Source organism: Calliphora vicina, chromosome 4, assembly GCF_958450345.1.
Source record: "Calliphora vicina chromosome 4, idCalVici1.1, whole genome shotgun sequence".
Classification (NCBI taxonomy): domain Eukaryota; kingdom Metazoa; phylum Arthropoda; class Insecta; order Diptera; family Calliphoridae; genus Calliphora; species Calliphora vicina.
Genome location: NC_088783.1, coordinates 113,163,707 through 113,178,309, shown reverse-complemented (window position 1 = coordinate 113,178,309; position 14,603 = coordinate 113,163,707). Strand labels below are relative to the sequence as shown.

At 27.6% G+C, this 14,603-nt stretch overlaps 2 protein-coding genes across 2 annotated transcripts; one reads left to right on the top strand and one right to left on the bottom strand.

Annotated features, from left to right (window-relative positions):
• Positions 1-1,075: 1,075 nt before the first annotated feature.
• On the bottom strand, positions 1,076-3,354 carry LOC135957176 (zinc finger protein 37-like). The gene is made up of 4 exons (XM_065507865.1): positions 3,162-3,354; positions 1,900-3,107; positions 1,318-1,810; positions 1,076-1,249 (listed from the first exon to the last, which is right to left on the bottom strand). Exons 1-4 carry the CDS (start codon positions 3,315-3,317, stop codon positions 1,091-1,093), a joined length of 2,016 nt encoding a protein of 671 aa, XP_065363937.1. The 5' UTR covers positions 3,318-3,354; the 3' UTR covers positions 1,076-1,090.
• Positions 3,355-4,305: 951 nt separating this feature from the next.
• Dredd (Caspase-8 Dredd) lies at positions 4,306-11,830 on the top strand. The gene is made up of 12 exons (XM_065509583.1): positions 4,306-4,445; positions 4,523-5,365; positions 5,491-5,707; positions 6,172-6,308; positions 6,368-6,525; positions 6,594-6,722; positions 8,420-8,516; positions 8,590-9,426; positions 10,993-11,206; positions 11,276-11,412; positions 11,473-11,630; positions 11,692-11,830. The coding sequence occupies exons 1-12, from the start codon at positions 4,350-4,352 to the stop codon at positions 11,816-11,818; spliced, it is 3,150 nt and encodes a 1,049-aa protein (XP_065365655.1). The 5' UTR covers positions 4,306-4,349; the 3' UTR covers positions 11,819-11,830.
• The last annotated feature ends 2,773 nt before the right edge of the window (positions 11,831-14,603 follow it).

The window sequence follows — 14,603 nt, the reverse complement described above, 5'->3', positions numbered from 1 at the left end:
CATAGAAAACTTGTTATCGATAACAATTTTACAAAAAATTATATCGAATTGTTATTGATAAATTTTTTTTTCTGGAAATTATGAATTAAAATTGTAATTTTCATAGAAAACTTTAGAATAGTAACGAATAACATTAGTCTGCTCACTTGTTTTGTTATTTAAAGTGAAACTGTATCAATTTTTTTGTTTTCCAAACCGAAGGTCTTTATAAATTTTAATTTTTTTTACAATTTGTAACAAAATTTATACCAAGACTTTCCATACCAATAATATACAAATTGTCATTGTGCTCAACTTGTAGTCAACTTTCTTTAAAACTAGTGCAGTTTTGTATAATAAATGTAATAAAAATCCTTAAACAAAAAAACTATTTTATAAAAATAAAAACCTAAACTTAAAACTTTCTTTAATATGCATATATTTACTAAATATAAAACCATTAATTTTTACCATATTTATATATTTAAAAACAAACAAACACAAAGCTACTGCACTTTTCCTCTTAAAACAAAAAACCTATTTAGTATTAACTACCTCTCTTTTCCGGCCTAAAACTAAACCTATTCCAATAAACCGCTTAAAACTTTCCAAAATATTTTCCCATTCAAAATTAAAAAAGAGAAAATCTGTATTATTTACCTTTAAAAAAAAAAGATTTTGTAGCAATTCTATTAATTTTTAAAATTTCATTCCAAACTAAATTTTTATTTCGACAGTTTGTTAAGCAAATTGTTTTAAAAATTCTATTTCTAATTTATATTTACTAAAAGAAATTGTTATTTTTTTCTATATTGCTTAATAATGCGCGTTTTTAAGAGTAAAACTTGAAAGAAAAATTATATTAAACAAAAATTTCTGTTATAAAAGTGCTTCAAAGAAAGAAATAAATAAACAAACAAAAATAAAAGAAAAATTAATTATATATTTAGATTCTAATAATTATTAAATTATACAAATAAATAAACAACAAAACAACAAAAACCTATTATAAAAACAAAATAAAAAACAACAAAATCAATTAAACCTTTTTTAAAGTGTTTTTTTAATAAAAAATAAAATCCAGGTAAATATCATTACAATTTATTTATTTTTATAAAGCTATAAAACCAGGATCATCCACCAATTCCTGATCAACAATATCATCAGAATTGTAGCCAGTCTCAGAAATAACACACGCATCCGGATCGTCAATCATCTCATAGCGACTGTCTAGAAATGTAACATTCTTTTGATGAAGTTTCATGTGATACTGGAAAAAAATTCAACAATAAAATTGAAATAAATGGCTTGTAATAGTCTTTAAAATAGCAAACTTACCTCCAAATGATGTTTTCTGCGAAAGGGTTTCGAACAAAACGTACACTTAAATCTCGGCTCATCTACGTGTATGGATTTCACATGCAACCTTAAAGTTTTGTGTGTGGAGAACTTATGATTGCAAATATCACATTGAAAATATTGATCTGTGTGTGTTAGTAGATGGGTTTTCAAATGTTCCATCATCAAATAGTCTTTGCCACAGATATTGCAAACATATGGTCGATGTCCGTTGTGAGAACGCATATGCACTTTCAAATCGGTCTTGGTAATGAAGGATTTTTCGCATTCGCTGCATTTGAAATTGCGCACATTGTTGTGAACATTCATGTGATATTGATAGTGGGCCTTTTGATTGAAGGTTTTCTGGCAGATTTCACATTGAAATGCTGGTTGTTCATTGTGCAGTTTCATGTGCTGGTGTAAAGCGGGCAGAGATTTCAGTTCTTTGGGGCATACACTACAGGGATATTTTTCGTCGTGTACCTCAGTTCTGCAAAAATAAAATCGCAGTTGAAATTTGTTTAATGGGCTCCCTTTTTTCTTTTTATTTTTTTTTACCAAAGCATTTGTTTAACTTACCTATGTAATTTCTGCTCCTGTAAGTTTTCAAACTCCAGCTGACATGGCTCACATTTATACTCTCTTCTCTTGGTCGCACCACCAATTTTTCTTCTTTTACTGACATTATTTGGCCTTCTTCTTTTCACTGGATTTGATTTTTTCACTTCAACCTTATTTTCCTCATCCTGCATGTCACACATTTCCTCTTCGATTACATATTCTATATCACTGTATTCTGTACTGCTGGAATGTGTATTTTCTTCCGTATATATATCATATTCTACAACGTTTTCATTGTGTTCCATATAATTTTCGACTTTGTTTTCATCCTCTAGCAGCTCGTAGATTTCTGTAACATAATCGCTTTTATCGATTACTGGTTCCAAATCTAATCTGATTTGTGGTATATTCTCATTGCTATTTTCAGTATTTTCTTCGGTTGAAAACCGATATTTCAAGTCGGTAATGGTGGGGTTAATTTCTACTTTAAATTGGTTTCTCCGTGACACAATATTTATAGCTGATTCTTGAGAATCCCCTACAGCAGTGGCTATGGTATGATTCGGATCCTCTTGTGTGTAAAGGGTTTCTTGTTGTATTTGTTCTTCCGTGTGGCTATTCCCTTGTGTATATAGGGATTCTTGTTGTATTTGTTCATCCCTGAGGCTGTTCAACGTAGTTAATTTCATTTCTAGGTACTCATCAGATGCATTCGCTGGGTATTCAGTTTTTAAGCTCTCTTGGTATTCATTGGTTTGACTTTCATGGTACACTTCAGCTGTCTCTTCTAGATATTCATTAACTAATTCAGTTTTTAAGCTCTCTTGGTATTCATTGGTTTGACTTTCATGGTACACTTCAGCTGTCTCTTCTTGATATTCATTGGCTAATTTTTCCTGATACTCACTAGTGGCATTTTGCTGATATTCACTAGCCTCACTTTCCTGGTAACGATTTTCTAAGCTATCATATTCCTCTAATGTTTCCAAAACATCTGTTTCATTATCTTCACAGTTTTGCAAAGCCTCTTGTTCATAGGCTGCCTCTGTTTGCAGTTCCTCCTGTTCGTCATCCTCTTTAGCATTGCTTATTTGCTCTTCATACAAATTTTGCAAGTATTTCAAAGTTTTATAGGCTTTATCTTTGAGTTTCTTGAAAAGTTTCATCTGTAAATCACAACTATTGCACAAAAATTGTGGATAATACTCTCCGATATTGACAGAAATCTAAAGAAAACCATAAATTAAAAACATATCCATAAAGTCGTAGGAAAATCTTACATCAAATAGGTTTTCATATAAAATTCCAGCCTCACTCAGCATGGGTCTCTCCTCGTGTGCTGTGGGCGTTTGATACAAACATTCATAATCACCATCCTGATTAGGGCTACGGCACACCCGGCAACTATTTATTAAGTCTGGATTTGAAATTAACATTATACTTAGTGCTAGCTAATTTTTTAAACAAATTTTAAGTAATTTTTTTAAACTTTTGTGTATAAAAAAAAGCATTGGTTTGTTTACCACTGTCAATCACAGAGAATTAATAACAATCAAGGCGAATTCATTTGATTCGCCTTGATAACAAAAACCAGGGTTGGGAAATATGGGTTTTAGACAAACTAAATAAAGTGACAGCTAGAATGGATAATATGTAATCTTGTACCGGTTCGAGGTTTTGCTTATAACTGATTGTTTTAAGTATATTTTAAAAACTGTTTCTAATATATAACTCTATAATTAGTTGGTTTTTTTTTGGAAAATAATTAGTTGGATATGCCAAAGTTTAAATTCTGATCTAAAAATATGACGGATATAAGTGATATTTCATATTTATAGGAAAAATTGTTTAAATACTTGTTAAATTCCTCATTAATCTTTGATGCAATCTTGAAAGTGTCTTTGGTAGACTTCTTCAACATTCCCTTTTGTCTTAATCGATATTTATTGAAATAATGTTATTTATCGTTACCTTTTAACCGTTTGGAATCGATAACCAAACTTTGCATTAACAAATTTTTAATTAATGAAAAAAACCGAAAAATTAGAAACTCTACTCTGAAGTGATAGCAACAATGACTTGGCAGCACTGTTATATTTGGGTTTATCCAAGGCGACAACAAGTCGCAACAAGTAGCAAATATCAGAAACAGCTGTTTGTTTACACATAAATTTAAAAAATATGTATTAAAAATTAAAGTAATGTGAATATTTGAATTCTGGTAGTATAAATTTGTAATGTAAAAAATCAGTATTTTGTTAATAAGCCTTGAGCATGGCAATATTAAAATATAAAAACCTGCTTTGACAGCTGCTAGAACAAAACAAGCGAAAAAGAATCTATCAGCTGTTTAACTGTTTCCATCTTTTATGAATTCGCCTTGTGTTTATGCTTGTATTTTTTTTTGTTTTCTTTTTTGTTTATTTGCTACACAAGTTAAAAAAGGGGATTCTTCGAATTAAAGGCAAATGGGTACTGGACCAAAATCTTTTATGGAACATATTAATAATATCGAAGTAGAGGATTTGCAATATGTAGAAACAGATTTATGCTTTTATCAATTGGTAAGTACGAAAAATAAACATGAAATTGGAGTTAATAGTAAACAGAATGACTAATACTTGTTGCACATAATATGTAGGTCTCTTTGGGATTCCTTTTATATGGCGATGACAGATCACGCACACAATTTATATTACAAAGATTAATAATATTATCACATCATCCTCCCCAAGGCAAAGGCCTTAGGGAAGGGGAACAGCTGACAGCAAGTGATATATTAAGAAATTATGCTAAATTAAATCCCCAAACTTGGAGGTTACATATTGTAGAAGCTTTAGCTATTATAAAGGCTAAAAGGGTGCTGCGCAAATTGGGTATACCCTGGCTGGAAGTTTACCATACATTTTTGCCTCATGTAGCGGAAATAAGTGTGCACATACATCCCTTACTTAAGGCTTTGTATACAATTTGTGAGCGTTTAACGCCCGATCAGGCGGGCAAGCTAGTTAATGATGTCAATACAAAGTATCACAACAGTCAAGATTTACGTTTCTATGATTTATCATATTTGGAAGTTTTCCTGCTAAACTGGCTGAGCAAACGTATAATAAAGATTGGCGATGAAAAACTTAAGGGCTGTAATGTAGAAATCCTCATCGAGTATTTTAAATTTAATGATATGGATGGCATTAAGGACTTACTGTACGAGACCATAAATCAAAATTTCAAAAATGAGCAACGTAATAACAAGCCTTTACTTAATACACGACATTTAAGGGATTCCTGTGTGGATACGCCTCAGGAATTGCATAGCAGTGAATGTAGCAATCATAATAACGTTGCCATTGCGCAGCAGCCTCACACAGTACAACAGCAGGAGTTTGATAGTACGGAACGTTATGCAATTAGTAAAAAAAGTGCCGGCTATGTATTGATTATAAATCAAAGTAAATTTTATAAAGAAACAGATCCAAAATATCGGGTAAGTATTTGGTTTATATTTTATTTATTCTTAAATCGAATCCTAGCAATGTTTTTGTTATTTTTATTGAATCTACATTTAAGTAATATTATTTCATTCAATAATTGTTTATTTTTCTTCATTAGCATCTCGTACCAGTTATGTACGATTCCATAGCCAATCGTAGCGGTACCAATGTGGATCGTGACAAACTTAAGGATCTCTACTCCTCCTTCGGCTATATACCTTTGCCATTTGAAAATCTTACACATTTAGAGATGTTACATCAGATACGTGAAACTGTTAAGAAAAGTCTACTTAAAGATTCCTTAATCATTTGTATACTATCACATGGCATGGAGGGTAAGGATTAACAAAAATAATATATTAATTCAATTTTAGTCAGCATTTCATTCCATATACATAAGTATTCCCGGCAAAACAAATTCTTTATCTTCATTCTAAGAGGCTAAGTTTTTGATTTACAAATTGAATTGAAAAAAACTAGTAAAGCCTTTTTGTAATAGATTTGAATTGATTCATTGAATACATTTTTAAAACTATTTTGTAAGGGATTTGAATTAAAGAAAACTTGAATGATTCAATAAGGAATTAATTCTGCAAAGAACGGATTCTAAAAGAAATTAATTCAATACGTTTGAAGTTTGAAGGAATTAAGCCTATGAACTAATTTGTAATGAATTCAGTAATGAAATGTTAAAGAGATAAAATTTATTTCGATGTTGAACCTTGAATTAAGAATTAATTCTTTCGAACCTTTGGAAAAATTTTAAATTTTTTACATTTGTTTTTTTTATTTTGGACAGGTGTTGTTTTTGGTTGCAATAGTGTGCCGGTGGCAATAACTGAAATTAAGGAGGTATTAACGGCGGACACTTTAAAGGGCAAACCAAAAATTCTGATCATACAAGCATGCCAGAGAAACATTTGTACTGTGAATACGGTAGTTATTTAAATTATTATTTGTTAGTAGTAACAAAAATACCTTTTATTACTTTTTAGAAAAGTTCCACATCTATAACAGATTTTTCACCCGATGCCTATGCTGACATATTATTGGCCATGTCATCTATACCGGGTACCGATGCTTTACGTCATACTGAACATGGCAGTTGGTTTGTGGACTCTTTGTATAAATTTACCCAGAAATATGGTGACTGGTAAGTGTTTTTAAAAGCAAACGTTTTCAAGTTTAGTAGTTGTACTTAGTTGTGTTATTTTTCTATAGCAAACATATGTTGGATATTTTAACAGCGGTAACACGTGATATATCTAGGCGCAAGGGCGATGCAAATCAAGTTATGTTACCCTCCACCAGTAGCACAATGCGTAAAGAACTTTATTTGCCCAGTAGAGTGTAAAGCGTGAGCTTAATTGCTTTGATTGTTGGCAGTGATGGTGTAAATTTTTGCACTTAACGTATTTTTTTGTGTTTGGTTTTCTGTTGCAAAAATTTGTCCTGTCAAAATTGCATCAAGAAATCACCATTTTTTTTATAAGTATCTTGACTAATCAAAATGTTTGATTATTCGATTAATTGTACTTCTCTAGTTTTAATGAATTTGGTATAAATATGATTATAATGATTAAATAATTATTGAATTAAAAAAAATATTTAGATTTATAATCAAAAATTTTCCCCATATTGAATCATCTTGTCTGAATCATTTCTATTATTACATTTTAACTTCTGTATATGTATTTCAAAAAACTCATTTACGGAAAATAAAATTGGGTATTTTTATAATTCAGAATTACATACATATTTATAGAATTTCTTTAACGGTATTTTCGGTAATGGTATTTTAGCGGTAACGATAATTGAACTGAAGGGTTATTTAAAGGTAACGATAGCCAACATTGTTTTTCATAATTTAAAATTATGAAAACACAGAAGAACATGAACAAATTTTTCTCCGTTATCGAGCGCACGACACAATGGATCTGTAAAGTTTGTAACATATGGTGTTTTCTGAGAAAAATGTTCCATTTATGTTACCATTGGCGCAGGGGTATGTTCCATTCTAGAAATGTATGCAAACATGCGAAGAGTTGCCGTTTTCCTTTCTAAATATGTTGCATAAATAAGTGGTAAATATGTTACAAGGCACCTTAAATGCACCTTGATATGTTACATATTTCACCCTCAATTATATTTCAGGGTGAGATAATACCCTTTTTTGCAACTGCGTTAAGTATTTTTTTGCAATTGAGTAACAGCTGATTTCTATTATTGACAATCAGTGTTGTTAAGTTTAGTATATAAATTTATAAATTTTCAAGCGATTTCTAAGACCTATTTAGCAGCTTTTTCTTTAAAAAGTTGCCATTATTGATTACCACCTGTTTAATTATATTATTTACCAGGGTTGGAAACTGAAATATGTAAAATATATTATTTTAAATGTCTATTTTTTGCATAAATTCAAACCAAGCCCATTGGGCTAAATATGGCAAATATTCCACTCAACAACAATAATACTTTTAAAATTATCAAAATGATTTTAAATATGACAAAATAATATATATTACGTATCGTCCAAGGCGAATTCATACAAGGTGGTGGCAGTTCTACAAAAACAACAATTGGTCTTAACAAATGTCAAAAAACTAAAATGAAAAATTAAACAAATAAGTATTAAAACTTATATAGTGTAGATAATAGAATAATTATGTAAAAAATAAATATTTTGTTAATAAGCTTAGAATATGTAGATATTTAAATATAAAAACCAGCTTTGACAATTGTTAGAACTAAAAAGCGAAAACAAAATGTTATCAGCTGTTTGACTGACTCCACCTTGTATAAATTCGCCATGGTCTCGTATCTACATATGTTACCTTATGAAAACTACGATACTACCAACATTTCCATACCTGTCGTTTACGTTATGTAAAGTGCTGCCAATAATTTCTATTAAAAATACACCAATATTAAAAAAATAATCCTCAAATTGAGCGAAAAACTCGTAAGTTGGCAGCACTAATTGAATTGTTTTTGGCAAAAGGAAAACAAAGAACAAGAAAAAAAAATAAAATTTAAATTCCAATAAAAATGAGCAGTCGAAAAAAAAATATTATGGAGCGTATAAATGAAATAGACCTGGAGGATTTACAATATGTAGAAGCTGATTTAAGCTTTTATCAATTGGTAAATAAGTTTAAAAATCCCTAAAAAGTAATTAAATTTAATATGACTAATATAATTTTTTTTTTAATTATAGGTTTCTTTGAGCTTCCTATTGTATGGTGAAGATAGATCCGGCATTGAATTTATACTACAAAAATTAATAGTACTCTCGCAGCACCCTCCCCAAGGCCAGGGCCTTAAAGCAACTGATCAAATTGTAAGAAGTGATATATTAATAAATTATACCAAATTAAATCCTCATACATGGAGGTTAAATATTGTGGAAGCTTTAGCTATTATAAGGGCCAAAAGGGTGTTACGCAAATTGGGTTTACACTGGCAAGATATATATCATCACTATTTGCCCAATGTTGCCGAAATAAGTGTTTACATACATCCCTTGCTCAAGGCTTTATATAAAATTTGCGAACGTTTAACACCCGATCAGGCCGGCCGGCTCATAAACTACATCAATACAAAATATACAAACTGTCAACATTTACGTTTCTATGATTCTTCATATTTGGAGGTATTTCTTATCAATTGGATGTCAAAACGTGTCATTACCATTGGCGATAGGTATTTGGAAGACTGTAATGTACAGATACTTATTGAATATTTTAAATTTAATGATATGGATTCGATCAAGGACATATTACTAGAGACCATAAATCAACAATTAAATGAAAAACCTACTACAGACAGTGAAACATTAAATGTTGTGACACAACCGGAGGCAAAGAGTACTTATAAGGATTCTGGTATATCTATGTCTTCCGATTCATGTGCTGTCGCTAGTAATATTGTAGAGGCAGAGTTATCAGACGATTTTGATGCTGCTGAACGGTATAAAATTAGTAAAGAAAATGCTGGTCATATTTTGATAATAAATCAAAATACATTTTATGAAGAAACTGATCCGAAATTACAGGTAAATAAATAATTGTATCAATTATATTAGAAAAATCTATATTTTTCACTTAAAAAATTTTATTTTCCATATTTTTTATACCCTTCACCTTCGTGAGAAGGGTATATATAAGTTTGTCATTCCGTTTGTAATTTCCACAAATAATTTTCCGACCCTATAAAGTATATACATATATTCTGGATCCTTATAGATAGCGGAGTCGATTAAGCCATGTCCTTCTGTCTGTCTACATGTTGAAATCAATTTTCTGAAGACCCAAGATATCTTCGGGATCCAAATCTTCAATAATTCTATCAGACATGTTTTCAAGAAGTTTCCTATTTAAAATCAGCAAAATCGGTCCACAAATGGCTGAGATATGAGGAAAAAATCAGGACAACCTCGATTTTTTACCTATTTTTGACGTATATCTGGATTACTAAGTCATTAATATAGACAATATGGATATCTAATGATAGATATTTCAAAGACCTTTGCAACGACGTATATAAGACCATAGTAAGTTGGACCTACAATGGTTCAAAATCGGAAAAAAATAAATTTTAACCCGAATTTTTTTATAACCAAAAAACAAAATTTTTGTTTAATATTTAAAAAAAAAGAATTTAAATTTAAAAAAAAAAATTTTAAATTTAAAAAAAAATTTAAATAAAAATTCGAAAAATAAATTTTTCTAAAAAATTAAAAAACAACTTAGGAAAAAAAATAAATTTTGTTTACCTAAAAATATTTAAAATTTGAATTTTAACCCGAATTTTTTTTTTAACCAAAAAACAAAATTTTTGTTTAATATTTAAAAAAAAAATTTAAATTTAAAAATTTAAATTTAAAAAAAAATTTTAAATTTAAAAAAAAATTTTAAATTTAAAAAAAAATTTTAAATTTAAAAAAAAAAAATTAATAAAAATTCGAAAAAAAAATTTTCCAAAAAATTAAAAACAACTTTGGAAAAAAAAATAAATTTTGTTTACCTAAAAAATTTGATTAAATTTTGAAGTATAATTTGGTGAAGTGTATATAAGATTCGGCACAGTCGAATATAGCTCTCTTACTTGTTTTTAGTTAAATTTTGTTTACTTCACAGAGCTTTATTCATTTTACTAAAAAGTATTTTTTTTCACTAAAAAGTACTTTTTTCACTAAAAAGTACTTTTTGCACTAAAAAATACTTTTTTCACTAAAAATTACTTTTTTCACTAAAAATTACTTTTTTCACTAAAAATTACTTTTTTCACTAAAAATTACTTTTTTCACTAAAAATTACTTTTTTCACTAAAAAGTACTTTTTTCACTAAAAAGTACTTTTTTCACTAAAAAGTACTTTTTTCACTAAAAATTACTTTTTTCACTAAAAATTACTTTTTTCACTAAAAGTTACTTTTTTCACTAAATGTTACTTTTTTCACTAAAAAGTACATTTTTCAATAAAAAGTACTTTTTTCACAAAAAAGTACTTTTTTCACTAAAAAGTAATTATTTCACTAAAAAGTACTTTTTGCACTAAAAAGTAATTATTTCACTAAAAAGTACTTTTTTTCACTCGTTAATGCTCGTCTTCTCTTTTAGCACCTGTTACCTGATATAAAATTCAAAACCACGCGAAGAGGTACCGATGTTGATCGTGATAAACTTAAAGAACTCTTTTCCTCATACGGCTATATTCCACACGTATTCAATAATCTCACACATACGGAGATTTTACATCACATACGGGAAACGGTTAAGAAAAGTCTTCTCAAAGATTCGATTATTATTTGTATACTAACGCATGGTATGGAGGGTAAGTTGTTAGCAATTAATTTTTAATTTAAATGTCTTAAATTAATGTATTTAATAATTTTGTGTGCAGGTGCTGTTTATGGCTGTAATTCTATACCGGTAGCAATAACGGATATAAAGGAGATATTAACAGCTGACACCTTAAAAGGAAAGCCAAAAATTGTTTTATTACAAGCATGCCAAAGATATGATCCTAAAGTCGATACGGTATGGAAACTATTTATTTATATAACTATTATATCTTGCTTTATTTATTTATTTATTTAGACTAGTTCCAAAGTTATAGAAAATTTTTCACCAGATGCTTATGCCGACATGTTGTGGGGCATGTCTGCTATAAAAGGCACTGAATCTTTGCGTGATCCAACCCAAGGCAGTTGGTTTGTTGAATCAATCTGTAAATTTATACAAAAATATGGCAAATGGTAGGTTGATAATATAATTTTCTTTCAAAAATAATTGGAATTTTTTTGTTTTATTGTTTAGCAAGCATATGTTGGATATTTTAACGTTTGTTACCAATGATATTTCGAAGAAAAAAACCGGTTATGATGATGTTATGTTGCCAGAAACCAATACAACATTGCGCAAAGAGCTATATTTGCCTGTCTAAGTTTGTTTTACTAGTCTATAATATTATTTTTATATTTTTTATAAAAATTTTTAATTTTTACATATAATGTATCATTAACAAATAATATTGTGTGTTATTATTACTAAAAGTATAATTTTACTAAACTTCCTATTGTGATTTTTTTCATTTTAACAAAAAGGAGTTTTTTTATCTGATAGCGCTTAGATGTTTTTAAAAGCTCCCTAAAGCATGCTTTAGTTTCTTATTTTTATCATTTATATTTATAATATGGCAATTTTTAAATCCGTTTTCTTTTAAGGCTCCCTAAATTAGGCTATGCTTTATTGTTTTCATCAACATAAATATTTTTTGATCTGGCAACTTCTTATAAGATGTATTTTTTATAGCTCCCTAAATTATGCTTTAGTTTTTGTTTAAAGTAAACTCCGCTATTTATAAGCAGGGAAAATGTAAATTTTTCAATTTAACTGAATCTAAATTAAAAAATTAAAGTTTTTGCATATTAAAAACTGTAAATTACATGACTTACAGTGTTTGTAATTTACTATATGATTTAAAATAGCAATTAAACAAATAGTTTTTTTATTATTATTTTTTATTTGGCATTATATTTAAATTATTTTTTGGTTTGTTGTTTATTAGTTTTTAAATTTACAATATTTTATAATTTTGTGTGTTTTTCTTTTGTATTTTATGTAATCTATTAAATAAAATGGCTTTTAATTATTTCGTTTGTGTTTTTTGTTTTCTGCTTGTAAAATTACAATTTTAAGTGTGATTTTAAATATTTTGCTTAACTTTACAATATATGTTTAAGTGGTTTTCTATACATTTAAAAAGTAAATAATAATAATAAAAGAAATTAGTATAAAAAAAAAAACAAATAATATGTTGAAAAATATATCAGATCCTATATAGTTTAGTCTTATGATAATGGCAAAAACAAAAATTTCAATTAAAAGGAACCTGAAAACAATTCAATATTTATGTTATTGTTTTGTACTGATGATCACTCATAGTTCTAAAATAAATTTGAAAAATAATTCTCAAAATCTATAGAAATTGAATTCAACTCAAATAAGAAATAATATAATTTTGTAAAAAAAAGGTAGTGTAATAAATGGCCTTAAATATTAGCCAGAAAAAGATTTTCTTAAAATCATTTTAATATATTTTAGTAGTTTGTCTCTAGAGGCTCTTAAACAAACTATAGTGGAGAATATAAGAAAAAATCTAAAGTCAAAACTTCAGAAGAAGCCATAGTCAGGACTATAGAATAGATTAGGCTATAAATTATTCTATTGAGACTATAAATTAGTCTCTAAATTAGTCTATAGCGGAGACTTTAGAATAATCTATTGTTGAGAAGGTTTTCTATAGCTCTTGATGTCTTCAGTTAATTTAAAGTTGACTTTATATTTATATTTTTATGCACATTTTCTCTCCTCCATTACCCCCTGTCTATACTTGACAAATTTTTATCATGATAAACGTCAAAATGGTTGTCAAGATAAAAAATTATCAGGTATAGTCTCCATTTATTAGTATTATTGCTTCGTTATGACAAAATTGTTAGTGCTTTTGCTAAGACAACTTTGTCTTGACAACAAATGTCACTTATTCTTATGATAAATATTTGTCAAGTATAGACAGGGGGTTAGTTATAGTTAACATAAAAATATATTGACAGTTAATACAATTTTATTATAATAACTGTTAGTATATGCTTACGCTTAAAATTTTTTTGGTTTTTTTATAAATATTTCTTTATAATCAATGAGCAATTTCTTTTTTTCTGTTTATAATAATATTTATTTAGTTCGTAACTTAATCTAAGAATAAAATGTTGTTTGTTTTTTGTTTTGGTATTTACAATTTATTTTTTGGAAGTTTATTTTTGTTTTAAATTCACCAGGACTTTATTTATATAAAATTTATATAAATTTCGTTTATATTTTTCAATTTTAATGAAAAAAAATAAAACATTAATTATATTTTGTAAATTATATATATAAAAAAAAAGAAAAGTAAATGCCATCATATACATATATGTACTTGGTATTAAATGCAATTGTTTTTAAAATACTTTATATTTGATTAAAGATCATTTGAAATATTGTGCTTAATATGAATGCAAAGAATTTTGAATGATTTGAAGAGTTTAGTCTTAACTATAGAAACAACAACAATTAAAGAATTTAAAAAAAAAAATTGTTTAAAAATCATTCAAAAATTCCTTTAAACACTGTTTACATTTGTTGTTATTAAATAATGATGATTAATGATTTGGCAATTATGCTTTATTATGTATTTATGTTAGTCAAGCAATTCTTAATATAAAAAAAACATTTCTTTGTTGTTTTTTCTGCAAGTGTAATACAAAAGCATCAAACACATGGTTGTAAAAACAAAATACCCAAAAAATACAACTGTGTTTTGACATTGTGATGCCAGACCAGCTAACTTATAGTTAATGTTTAGAAAAGTATGCTTTGGTTTTTCTTTAAATAACTTAGTATTTTTTATGATTTTTTGTTTATTTAGTAAGAAGGACTTAATTAGAAATTAAATTTAATCCCTGTTTATAAATTAGGAATATTATTAATATTTTGTTTTGGTTTAGTAAAAAGTTTTTTTTTGTTTATAAGAAATATTTAACTAAAACTTAATCAACTGATTAAAGAATATTAATAAAAAGTAAATAATAAAAAAAACTTAACAAAAATCGCTTAGTAGCGTAATCACTTTTAGTTAAAAATTATTGAAAATTGTTTTTATTTTTCTTGTTTTGAAAATAATTAAT